General features: G+C 43.1%; 1 protein-coding gene across 6 annotated transcripts in view; it reads right to left on the reverse strand.

Moving 5' to 3' along the window:
* Nucleotides 1-14,004, reverse strand: part of CNTN4 (contactin 4) — a 783,747-nt gene that overhangs the window by 151,327 nt on the left and 618,416 nt on the right. For all 6 annotated transcript variants that reach the window (XM_081073436.1, XM_081073440.1, XM_081073435.1 and 3 more), the window contains one exon: nucleotides 11,016-11,213. In XM_081073436.1, coding sequence (XP_080929562.1) covers nucleotides 11,016-11,213 — 198 coding nt within the window. The remainder of the gene's footprint in view (nucleotides 1-11,015; nucleotides 11,214-14,004) is intronic.

Raw genomic sequence — 14,004 nt, forward strand, 5'->3', positions numbered from 1 at the left:
ACAGCTCTTTCTCAGTACCAGCCCAGGAGACCAAGCTCTGCTTTCAGTGTGTATACATTGGCCCTTTTTGGACATTTCCTATAAAAGGAGACATACTATATGAGGTGTTTGACATCTGGCTCCTCTCACTTGGCATAACCTATCGAGGTCCATCCATGCTGTGGCAGGAATCTGTGGTTCCTTCCTTCTTATTGCAGAATAGGACGCCATCATATGGATGGACGACATTTTACTTATCTGTCCACTGGTTATATTAGTTTCCTAGGAAGGCTGTAACAAAAAGTGACACAAACTGAGTAGCTCCAAGCAAAATAAATTGATTCTTTCACAGTTCTAGAGGCTAGAAATCCTAAATAAAGGTGTCGACAGGGATGTGCTCCCTCTGAGACCCTGTGTAGAATCATTCCTTGTCTCTTCCTAGCTTCTGGAGTGGTCGCCAATCTTTGGTGTTCCCTGGCTTGCAGCTGTGTCACTCCGATCTCTATGCCTTCATCACATGGCATTTTCTCTGTGCGTCTTCCCATCATCTTCTTTTAAGGACATCAGTCACATTGGATTAAAGACCTCCCCTCCTGCAATGACCTCAACCTCACCTGAACTAATTACATCTACTAATTACATCTAGAATGACCCTATTTCCAAATACTGTCATATTGTGAGGTCCTGGTTCAACTTGTCTTTCAGGAAGGTGGGCACAATCCAACCCCGTAATACCAGTTGACGGGCATGTAGGTTGCTTCCACTTTGACTACAGTGAATAATGTTTCCATAAACATTTGCATGCAAGTGTTTGCGTGGACTCATTCTCACTCCTCTCATGTTCTCCATGATTCTTACATGGGTGATGTTTCTCTTGCTTCATGTCCCAACGCAAATGACGCCCTCTCAGAGAAGTGTTTTCTGATCACCCCATCTAAGCTACCAGTAGGTCACTACTGTTATTCTCTATTAACGTCTTATTTCCTTTACGTTATCACAATGTATAATTCTCTTGTTTGTTCATAGATGTAGGCTCTGTCCTCCATCTTGATTGTAAAATGCATGACATCAAGTAATGTCTCCATTTTTCTCACACATACTGGTACAGTAGTACCTCGGTTTTCAAATGTCTCCGTTGATAAACATTTCAGTTTATGAACGCCGTAAATTTTATGGATCTGTGGTATCATTAGATAGTAAAATTCGTGCTAAATTGCTGTTTCAGGGGTTGATTTTAAAGGTCTGGAATGGATTAATCCATTTTGCATTACTTTCTATGGGGAAATTGTACCTTGGTTTTTGAACGTTTCAGAACTCAAACGGTCTTCTGGAACAGATTATGTTCGAAAACTGAGGTACCACTGTATCTCTAGCTTCTATTGCTGTCTCTTCACTTAAGAGGCACTCAGTGAAAAACTACTGCCGTAAAGTATTTTGTATGTGAACTGGGGGCCTCGCACATAGCATTACCATTTTCTATCATCTTTACAGCTCTTTATATACTTCCATTTCTTCTGTTGTACTTTCGCTTCCTTGAGGAATGGCAACACTTCTGATTTTTCTGTATCCCTCACAAATCCTAGCTCAGTAGCAGCCATGTGAAAATAAAAAAATGTGATGAGTAGTAATCTGTGGAATGGAGGAAAAGATGTAGGAATGTGTGCTTTTATTCTGTGACAAATAACAGCCATCAAGTCAAATATGTACTTCTTTCCAGGCATAGAAGTTGTTTTTAAGTATCATCATGGTGTCTTGTGTGAATTCACTGACTGAAGATCATGTTTTTCTAAACTGAGCTGTGTAGGTCATTTATGCGGTCGTGTGGAGAGATGTCAGGGGTGGTACTCCGTGATCTATATTTATGACTATGGGAATACGGGTGTCAGGTCTCAGTCATAACGCAGACTGATCTGTAGCTCTAACATTGGTTACAGGTCATAGAGATAGGGAGCAGAGATGGGATAGCATGGATTTTGCTGTTGTTTAGAGTGTTCATTCATAGAAAGATTGTCTTTATTTATTAGAGTCATGAAAAATGAAGGAAGCTATCTTCTTTGACTGTGTTATGAACATTTTGAGGAACACCTGTGAACTGGCCCATCTCACTTGGTTACATCTGGCACAGGCGACATTTTTATTTGACTATTTCTTTCATTTTTAACTATTTTGGCCTTAATTTTTCTACATTAAATTTAAGAAGCTGTTGCCTTTTTAACTTTTTTTTTTTTTTTAAGAAACAAAAGGCCCCCTAAATAGGACTGCATTTGTCAAGTCATTCCTCTGGCCACCTGTACACTTTTGTGTTTAATTAGTCTACAGCTGCTCTGGTCATTCACAGAATATTAGGCAAAAAGAGCAAGGCCACTGGGGGAATTGTTCCAGAATCCTTTATCCATCTTGAAACTATTTTAAAATGTGGGAAGATATAAAGGCTGAGCTGTATCTCCACAGCCAAGGCAAAATAGAAGAGTGGAATAATACAGTCAGCACCGACCGGATACATATTCCCAATACTATTCCTTTTCTCCTGCACGAGATATATGGTTTTCCTATAGAGACAACGCTTGCTTTCAATTCTCAATAGAGATATTTATACCTCATTTTAAACATAAAGTAAAAAAAAAAAGTCTTAATTTATTAAACTGCATTGTCAGTGTTTTCTATTTTTTAGAGTGAGAGAACCACCATAACCATAATAAAAGTTACAGCACGTGAAATTCCACACATAAAAGTCCTCAATCATCAAGGGCTCAGCTATCCTTATATTCCCATGAATTAATCCAATACACAATCATTTACCATCAACAGTAAACCATGCGCTGTGCCTGGCCATGGGGCACGGTGTGGGTGACGCAGATCTTCTCATTATGTTCCTGACACTTGCAGTCTACTTATTTTCAGTGCGCTGCACAGTGACATGGAATATGCAGGCAATGACTGCTTACTGAATAAGTAAAGGGGTTGATTTCCTGACAAAGACATAGCGAGAAATTCCTGGGTGCTTTTTCTAAATCAGTGGTTCTCAAACTTGAAATGGCCTGAAGAGCTTGAGTTTCTGGTTTAGTAAGTTGAGAGGGAGCCCCAGGATTTGCAGTCCTAACAAGTTGTCAGGTGAGGTGAATACTGCTGGTCTGGGGGGACACACTTTCAGAACTTCTGTCGTACGGTGTCCAGCCAAAGCAAGAAGTTCCACCTGACCGTAAGAGCCATCGCCGATAGGCTAGCCACAGGGGAGGGTCTTGGTGCCGCAGTCCCACCAGCGATGATGCCCATCGAGAGCCTGCATTCTGCAGACGACCTTGTGGTAGTGACGGGCCCTCTTTCAAAACCTGGGAAATTGTTAAGACTGAGGCCGATGCCTGTAAGAACACAGAACTTAACAAAAGAACTGGCAAATGACAGACTGTGAAAGAGAAATCAGCCACACACCAGGCTTGTTGAACTACGATTTGCAGAGTGTTATGTTGGCAGGAGGAGGCCAGCCTGCAGAGCTCTGCATCCTCAGATTTGGCCAACACCTGCCTTTGCTGGAATCTGTGCTCGCTAAATTAAACCACAGAAGGAACTATTACCAACGTCCACCCAGTAGGATTTTCTGCTGGAAAAAAAAAGAAATGGTAAAAATTGTCTTATGAAAAGTGCCTACATTGACTTTCTTGCAGAATGTCATGTATATTCTACTAATCTACACTATTTGGAAATGTCAAATTAGTCATACAAATTCCCTTCACTGAGTTGATCACGTTGCCCTTTGAAAAAAGGCTTGTTTTGCCCTGGATGGAAGGAGACAGTCCAGGTGACTGTCCACGGAATCGCTTCTTCTACTGTTCACCTACAACAGGTGAATTCCTGTTGAGTTTGGGGCAACAACTGTCCCAACGAGAACCTCCCCAGTGCCAGAGAAGAGGGGCAAGGGACCTGAAGATTGAGTGTATCCTCTTAAACTTGGGGTTTTCGTCTGACCCCAGAAACCTGTGTGATGTGAAAACAAACCCCAGAATTGGACCTCACTCGGTTAATTAATCAGCCTACAAATACAGCTGATCTCTTTGTGAAGACACACACTGGTCATTGATACCCACTTGAGGGTCTCATGCCGTTTGGGCAATGTTGGCAGAGTTGCCTGAGAACACACAGCCGTATCATCATGAAGGATAAATTGTAATGCATCAATATTACAGAATATCCTAGATATTCTAGTTTCCTCCTTTCTGCTTGTTAGGTTTTTTTTGGTCTTAAATTTGGAACTTTGAGGGGAATTTGGTCGTCTGAACCATGAGGAGGTCGAAGGTCACAGAGGTGCCAGTCACCAATGGCTCACTGAGGCATGAATGAGTGAATGAGCGAACGCACCGAGCGTGTGCTGGGATTGCTGTTCAGCCTGGGGAGAAATCGGATCCAGTGAACAGCACCTATCTGTGGAGCAGCGTTTGACGCTATCTGGCCTGTGTGACCTTGAGGTGGGAGTAAAGTAAGGTGGAGCGTTGCGTCTGGAACCCTAGAAGACAACGAGAAGGAACCTTAGACATAACTTATTAGAAGTCACTCATTTTAACGGCTAAGAAAACGGAGGACCAAGGAATGGCACGATGTGCCTCACGACACCCCAGGCTCCCATGGCTGTTGGCCCTGCCCCCTTCACTGCATCCTAGGTGCAGCCACAGCAATAGGACAGGCTGCCTGGCACTGATCAGGGACACTCCCAACACCAAGTTCAGCACACATATCTCTGTCCTACCCCAGGCTGTTCTGAAACTACAGGAAGCCGAGGTTGTCAGCCTGTCCGTTAAAGCTCGATTTCAGATGAGGATATAAACGCTTCGATGCTGGCTTTGTTCAGTGCTTTCGTGGCTAAATACCCTGAGGCTGGTGGGGGAAACATGGATGAGGACTCAGGAAAACATGGCCTGTTATTGTCCTTATATTTGAGAACATCGGCTTTGAGTAATTTAACTTTATATTGAAGTACAATAAAACATTCAGAAAAGCGAAGTTTACGTTTTAACTTCCAAAGACAATCTTGTATACATAAACATATGTATATTTACATACACACATCTTACATATACACTTACATATCACTGTAAATATACTAGGAATGGTGGAGAAAAGAGGAGAGAGAGGGGGGAGAGACAGAGAGAGAGACGTAGATGAGAGAGAGAAAGAGAAAGAGAGAGAATTTGAAACTCTAAAAGAGGATAAATCCTTTGTTTCCTATTCCCTAGCATCTCTTCTAGTTAGAGTTCTAATTAGGGATAATATTCAAAAATATTTAACAACTAGTGTTCAAATATCTGTCTCGTGAAGTGCTCAACATCTGTCTTGGTTCTAATAAGCCAAACTAAGGACTGGCTGACCAGTCCCCATCTAGACCCAAAACACAAAGGCCATATGATAACTCTTCTGCCCAACTGCATACCTGTATACAGGTAACTCACAGACTTGATCTCATTTTCCCAAGACTCTCCTAGTCTCTGCAAATTCTTCTCCTCTGTACCATTTCAGAGGAAGTCGAGGGTAGGCACTTATGATTGTCACCTAAATGCATGACTTCTCTCGTTACATGGTATGGGTGATCTATTACCTTTGCTTATGGAAATTTAGGGACAATCCTTTGAGACCTATTAGGAAGCCTGTCATGATCAATTAAGAGCAACTGGGCTACTACAGACCCCTGGGCTGCGCTACTGCCCACGGGACAAGTCATTATGATATGCTTTTCTCAATTTAATCTTATTCTTTCCTGGTACCTAAGCAACAGGTGCCCTTCCCCAGCTCGCAAGTTATATTATCTTTTCAAAGCAGATGTGAAAACACCTAGATAAATAAATATGAACTCTGATAGAAAATTATCGCACATCAGCGGAACAACTCTAGATTTTGTACTTCCTGGAGGTGAATACTACAAAGTAACGTACAGTTATTTAGGAGAACTCCCTATACAAACGTTTTGAAAATTGTAAGGGAAAAGAAACAAAGTAAATGTGTACACAGAGAGCCACAGACAGCTTGCTGGACCCTCGAGTAAATGGCATGGCGACTGGGGACCAAGACTGGTCCTGCTGATGCTTCGCCTGGCTTCTCGGGTTCTCAGTTCCCTTTTTTCCAAAGGACAAAGATACAGAATTGAGTGACTGGATCGCTAAGTGCTTGTAGGCCCTATAATCTGTGCAAAGCCCTTTTACCAAACATGGCTGCAAAAATTTAAAAACTGATTGGTGTAGAAAAATGAGAAAATGCAGCGAAGCAAACAGAAAACAAAGAATGGAACATTTTATCACTAAAAGTTGGACACTTTAAAGTTTAACACTGTTAGCATTTTGGAGAGTACAATTCCAGCCTTCTCTGTCAGCATCCACATGGATTTTACAAAACAAAGGTCATAGGACTTGTGCGCTCTGTAATCTGTTTCTATAACGAATTTGTTGAGCGTATCTCACGTAAGAAAGGCACTGGTGTTGCCCTCCTATTGTGTTGCTGTTCAAAGCACTTTACACGTAATCTAACACAGAGAGGAAGCGTCTGAGCTGGGGCCACTCTCCTCATCTGAATGATAAGGACCCAGGCGATGAGGTTAACCTGACATCCAGTCCCGTGGCAAACGCGTGGGGGGGATCCCAGCAGAGCACCTGGCTCCAGAGGCCTCACGCTGACTTCTGGCCCAGCCTGCCCCATATTTCAGCTGCGATCTGAGGTGTAGGAAGGGGTGAGGACATGAAGAGCTGGGAGAAGGGACCAGGGAATGCCAAGGTGTTGTGGACGCTGCAGCGTGCTGACGGCGACAGCCACGTGGGATCTGCGGGAGGGGCCGGGGACACATCACACTCGATTCCTATCAGGACCTGAGCCAACGTTCATTCTGTACTTTTTATGACTCGCTGCAACCTTGTGGGCTGGAAACAATGAATCATAGTCCAGAACTGCTTAGCTGGAACTCAAGAAATGACCTGAAAATTGAGGAGTTCTTGTTCGTTAAGCTACATGTGCGCGTGGCAAGGGGAATGAGTGCCACGTGGTTCTTTCCATGACCAACTCCATGGCTCGGTCACGCTTCCAAGGCAGGAGAATGTGAAATCCTAAGCGAGCTTCGGTGATCAAAATGATTGAACAAATTCCACACTCACCTTGCACGTATCAGGCTAACCTAGAGGGACTAAATTCTAGAAATTGTGGAATGACACTTTCACTGATTTTGGCCTCACAGGGTAGGTAGCATTTAACAAGAACCTCATCTTATTTGGCAATCTCTTCTTGATTTCCCTTTACCTCCAGACGAGTGCTAATTAGATAACCTATTTGTGCTTAGTGACAGCCTGAGTATCCATGTTATGGACTCCAGCCTGAAAGGGAAAGACGCATTATGAATTTTCACTGTGTGGTTCTTACGGAAATTAAGAAGGAATGGGCATTCACTGCTGAAGAATAAAACCCTTAGTCAACTAATTTTGTGATAAAATATTCTAATAAAAAGCATTTGCCATCTCTGTGAGGGTACACTAGACAAGCTGAGACAAATCTCAGAGGCGGGGTGGTTGTCAACTTCAGGTGTACGGGATGGTTCTGGAGTACCGTGTTCCTGACATCTTGTTCCTTTCTCTGAAGCAGCAACCCTGAGAGGACTAGCCTCCGTGCGTCTTAGTGCGTCAAGGGCACTACAGTGGTACCTCGGTTTCTGAACGCAATCCATTCCGGAAAACAGCTCGAGTTCTGAGACGTTGGAAAACAGTGGACAGACAGCTGGGCCTTAGGATCTGTCACTCAGTGGAAGCCACATGACATGTTCGACTTCCGAGGTGGGTTCGAAAACCGAAGCATTTACATTCCGGGTCTATGGTGTTCGTAAACTGAAATTTTCATCAATGGAGAAGTTCGAAAACTGAGGTACTACTGTATTGCATTACATTAGTCACGTGATTCACCAAAAAAAAATGAGCGACACCACTAGACAGGCATTCTGGCAATAGGCAGAGGCCAGAGGGGCTGCACTTTAAATAATTCTGTACAAAATGCCACTGGAGCCCATCTTTTGAACAAGTTTCTTCACCTTTAGGTCTGGAGAGAGAGCACTGATAGCTTTTGGCAGGCTTGGTCCCTTGTCTACCTGACCCTTTAAACTGATAGGATTTTCCATTTTTATTTAACAGAATTCAGCGTATTAATTTAGCATTTGCCATGTGGCAAGCCCTGGGCCCAGGTACGAGTTGCATGCAAACTGTGACGTGTGCCGGATCACAGGGTCACTGGTGGGGAAGGCAAGCTGAGGACATATATTAGGTTGGTGCCAAAGTCACTGTGGTTTTTGCGATTATTTTTAACCATTTGAACCGCAATGACTTTTGCACCCACCTAAAGAATATACCAGACGAAGACTCTGGTGGAGAGATGGGCCAGGGACCACAAAGCAAAGCATTCTTTCTGTTGCTAAGGGAGAAGTCATGCTTTTGGCTTTACAAATAATGACTAAAACCACATTCTTGACTGTCCCTTTACAAACCTGCTTAGTAAAACCATTTCAGTAAACAGCACTCCCACAAACCCAGCTGCTGTGCCAGAAAGCGACATGTCCTCCGTGGTTTTCTCTTTTGCCAGCTCGCACCTCCCATCAGCACGTCCTGGCAGCCTTGCCCACACACTGTCCCCTGAACCATCGTCTTCTGGCCTCCCCACCACGACTCTCTGCTCCAGGCGGCCATCATTCCCAACCGAATCCCTGCCGTGCCCTCTACTGGACTTCCCGTGTCCACTCTCACTTTTTTAAAGTCTATTTCCACACAGGAGCTAAGCAATCTTTTAAAAACACACATCACTCTCGCATAAAATCCTCTAAGGGCTTCTCATCACACCTGAAATAAACTCCAGTCTTCTCTCCATGGCCTCCACAATCTGGCCCCTGATTCCTTTCCAACCTCAACTCAAACCACAGCCACCCTGCTCATTGTACCCCAACTGAGCTCTCATTCTCTGTGCTCCCTGGACAGGCCTCAGGGCCTTTGCGCGTGAAGTTCGCTAAGCCTGGAATGCTCCTCAGTCTGATCGTCACATGACTGAGTCTGTCATTCGGTCTCAGTTCATACGTCACCTCCTCAGAAAGTCTTTTCGTGACGACCCTGTTGAAATAGACATTCCACCAGCCCCCTTGCCCCCAAGCCTCTGGGCTACCAAACTGGTTTATTTTGTTACTATTTAAAACAATCCGAGTCTCGTTTTTGTTTGTTTTCACCTGTGCCCTCCGGGAGAGTGGAGGCAGCTGAGATGCTCTGACTCACTGGCGCCCAGAGGAGTGACTGTCACATAGCAAGTGCTAAATAAATACATGTGACATGCATGAATAAGTGAATGAGTGACTGAAATCTACACCATTGGCTCAAAACTCCCACAGTGTACTCCACGCTGCAGGGCTGCGCAGCCCCTCTCTGCAGAGGTGGCTTGTCTGCACATAGCCTGGGGTCAGGGTTCAAGGTCACAGCCCCACTTGAGTACAAGATCCCTTCAGTACAGAGGGAAAGAGGACAGACTGGGAGAAACATCTGAGTTCTAGGCTTGAATTTGCCCAGTTTAATTGACCTAACATTCAGGTGAGAGGTGATATTGTGCACCAGAAAGGCACAGTGAGGAGTTAGTATGCTGTCAATACGTGGTGCTGGGCGGGGTCTGAGCACTGTTGTTTCACGAGCTGTGTGGCCTTGGGGCTTGTTATTTACCATGTCTCAGCCCCAGTGCATTCGTCTGTAAAATAGGAAAGAGGACCTTCCTCGTGTAATTACTTTTGAATGAGATGGTCCAGGTGAAGTTCGGAACACCCAACAAATAGTTGGTGCCTAACAAATGCTTGTTATTAATGTTAGTGGCTGACAGTTTCCTCATCTGTATGATGGTCTAGTAAATCCTGTTCATAATGGAAGGTTAGATGGGTACTTGATGAGAAAGGGATTTAAAAAGAACAGAAACCTAAACATGTACATTACGACTGCTGGTCATTACATCAGCCATTATGGAAACACTCAATCATGTCTAAGTTTTCATTTACTCAACAAGTATTTATTGAGAACCTCTGTGTACCGGGTATTGTCCTTGGGGCTGGAGATACAGGAGTGGTCAAGTGCGTGTGCTTTTACAAAGGCAAGTGTATAGTTGGGGAGACAGTGACACACTGTCAGTGGTAACTGAGATGCAGAGTAGAGTTGTGGGGCTGCAATGACAGGCTTTGCTGGAGTTGACGGAGGAGGTGCCTGATACAGCCTGGCTGGGACGGGGGTCAGACAGAGAAGACTTCCTGGGGACAGTGGGGTATCTGACAAAACTGGAAGGGACAGCATGAGTTAATCAAGTGACTAAGAGAAGGAACAGCACTTCAAGAAGAGGGATCAGAATCATATAAAGACTCATGGTGAGGAAAAGGCATGGTTCTCCCAGAGTTGGGCATATAATTTGGTACGATTAATTTTAAACAGCACATGGTGAATTACCATGCACTATCATGTCATCCATCTAAGTCATTAGGTGAAATTCATATATTTTCTGGAACTATTCTCACAAAAGTGTGGGAAATTCAAACCTCTCTCTGCAATTAGCCTTGAGAGGTCTGCATTTCAGTGTGGTGGGAACTATGTCTTCAGGATCATAAATCCAGATATTATTTGGATAATTTAAAATTTCTTTCTGGACCCTGAATTCTAAATTGCACAGAAATGGTTAATGACCTAATTGTTCAATCTCCCACTTCATTGTACCTGGGTACTCGATTTCAGTGGGAAGGAAACAAGAAGTAGATTCCTTTGTTATTTATATCCACCTAAGCCCACAGCCTATTCTTGTCCAGATTAGCAATTCGATTTCTAATTAGTTTTCCAAAATGGATTGAAGGGTTTATTTCTTACACAAGCAGAGAAAATAAGGGTCCCAAGTGTAGAAAACATTAAATTTTACTTCAATTCAATTCAGACAATCAGGCTCTGTGTGCCAATAACATTACAACTTCCCACACTCCACCTGTGCTCCCAAAGAACAGAACTAACAAAATCCCTTAGAAAACTCACCGTCATTTCTCAGGATTAGAGGTGTGGGTGGCCCCAGGACCTTGTGGTTTGTCACTGTATTCGTCACCACACAGGTATAATTCCCAACATCTGATTTTTCTACTTTGGCGATGTACAGATTCCCAGTCTCTTGAGAAACAAAGCGTCGATTGTCCTGATAGGAAGGGTATTCGTTGAAGATCCAGGCATAGCTCAGCTCTGAAAGCAAAAGGAACTGTCGTTAGGCAGGCCGCCCTGTTAAGGAAAGCAGGGGTCAAGTTCAATATTCACACCGCTGCCCACAGGTTGTTTTTCAGCCTGCTAAATATAAATAGGAAGTAATCGCAGTCCCCCACAGCATTTACCAGTCTTCTTACCGTTCATCGATCCGGTCTTATTTCTAAAGAACTAGAGAGTACACGGGTAGTTGATTAAGAGAAGCCCGATGTCTTTAAGTCAAGGGAACAGCATTGAGATTTGCTAAGTGTGCTCCGCGCACCATGCGGTGCTTCCTGGGCTAATGCTCAATTTACAGAGGCAGACAGTCTATAATCTTGACCGAGCAGAGCTGGACGCGCCCTGGAAGCTGTTTGGATCACTTCCTGCATTTTGTGGACAGTACCCATGGTAGGACATCATACATCATGCCACGTGCTTGCCCAGCACTTCCTGGTTTTCAATAGCTTTACAGTTTTCCACTAACTGAGAAAGTTTGGCCCAGAGAGACAAAGGAACTCGTGCAAACTCTCAGCCCTACTGAGAGAGTAAGTTCTGAGTCTCAGTCCAGTCTTCTCCCAACACCTCTTACTATCCATACAAATTCCTACTCTTTCCTTACCTGTGAGGTTGAACTCTTTTCCCTGTATTTTAGTGACATGTTGGTTTAACATTGTGGCAAATACTCGCTAAGCATACATTGACTGACTGGTGGGCTGGTCCCATGAATGTAAATCTGTAGTTTTAAAAATGAGCTGAAAAAAATGATTACATTCGAAACAGAGTGAGTATAAAGTAGCCAATTAAAACGGCCTTTTCACAAATACTTATTCATCCCTGGATGCCAGGGGAATGAGTGTAGGAGGCAGTCATCCCTGCAAATATTCTTTGAAAGTCCTAATTTTCTTAAGAATTAGGTGAATGTTTTGTGAATGAACACAGGGGCCCACAGTTTCAATTCCAGACAAGGACTCAAATGACAGTTTAAATGATTTGCTGCGGTGAACTCTTGTGCCCCGAGGAAACCAAACTTCTTCAGTTCCAGGCAACCCATGATCCCTCTCTGTCAAGGGTAATCTCTCGATCTGTCTTAAGCTGGAGAAGCGACACAGAAGGTGCAGGCACTGATTGCCCAACATGCCCTACTTTACCTTCAGAAGCTTTCTGATGGGGCAGGTGGAGCAACTACATGCAAAGGGACGCCGTGCTTTCCAGAACTAGCTGGCAGAGTTCTGGCATGTTGCTTTTTTAATATGACCCTGGGTTAAAGTCTAAACTCATGGAGTGTCCTTGGAAAATGGTAGAAAGTTCACCTCAGCTTTGTATACAGAACACGGATCCCTTCAAAAGGCATTTTCATTGTTTGATACTTCAGTGAGGCCTGGTTGTAAAGCAATGCATGACGGAATGGGCCACAGGAAACAAACTCTGCCCCAATAATCCACTGTCTACACACAAAGGAAGTGTCGTGCCGATGGCTTTCTGTCTGTCACTGGATCATAACACATCCACATGCACTTTTAGAGAGATGTGATTATGTTTATCTGAGAATGGCTGATCACTTTATTGCTGCATGTGCATGTAATTATAAGTAGCCCCTTGCTGGACCACTACCCTCCACCATGACAAAAGTGAACTCAAAATGGGTTAAAGACCTGAACATAAGACCTGAAACCATAAAACTAGAAAAAAACAAGGAGCTAGAAAAAGCTCCCTGACATCACTCCAGGCAATGATTTTTTTTGGAATCTGACACTAAAAGCAAAAGCAACAAAAGCACAAAATAAACAAATGGAACCACATCAAACTAAAAAGCTTCTGCACAGCAAAAGGAAACCGACAAAAGGAAAAGGCAACTTACTGAATGGGAGAAAATATTTTCAAATCATTTACTTGATAAGGGGTTAATATCCAAAATATATCAAGAATTCATACAAATCAATAGAAAAAAGAAATAATTAAAGAAATGGGCAGATGATTGGAATAGACATTTTTCCCAAATAGAAATACAAATGGCCAATAGACGTATGAAAAGAGGCTCAACATCACTAATCCTCACAGAAATGCAAGTAAAACCACAATGAGATACCACCTCACTCCAGTCAGAATGGCTATCATCAATAAATCAACAAACAGCAAGCGCTGGCGCAGATGTGGAGAAAAGGGAACTCTCCTGCACTGTTGGTGGGATTGCAGATTGGCGCAGCCACTGTGGAAATCAGTATGGAGGTTCTTCAAAAAATTAAAAATAGAGCTACCTTATGACCCAGCAATTCCACGTTTAGGTACTTAACCAAAGAAAAGGAAAACACTAATTTAAAAAGATATTTGCACTAATTTAAAAAGAATACTGCCTATGTTCACTGAAGTATTATTTACAACAGCTAAGATATGGAAGCAACCTAAGTGTCCATTGATGGATGAATGGATAGAGAAATGGTGGTACATATATACAATGGAATACTATCAGTAATAAAAAAATGAAATATTGCTATTTGCAACAAGATGAATGCATCCTGAGAATGTTATGCTAAGTGATATTAAGCCAGAGAAAGATAAATACTGTGCTCTCTCTTTATATGGAATCTAAATATAAATAAATAAATCAAGCTCACAGACACGGAGAGTGGATTCGTGCCAGAGGTGAGGGTGGGAGAAATGGGTGAGAGGGGTCAAAAGGTAAAAAAAATAATAATAATAATTAAAAAATACATATTTAAAAACCTGTCCAAACAAAATCTCCTACCCATTCCATTACTTCCATAGAATGACAGCCATTGTTTGGTACACCTTT

Source organism: Rhinolophus hipposideros, assembly GCF_964194185.1.
Source record: "Rhinolophus hipposideros genome assembly, chromosome: 14".
Taxonomy (NCBI): Eukaryota; Metazoa; Chordata; class Mammalia; order Chiroptera; family Rhinolophidae; genus Rhinolophus; species Rhinolophus hipposideros.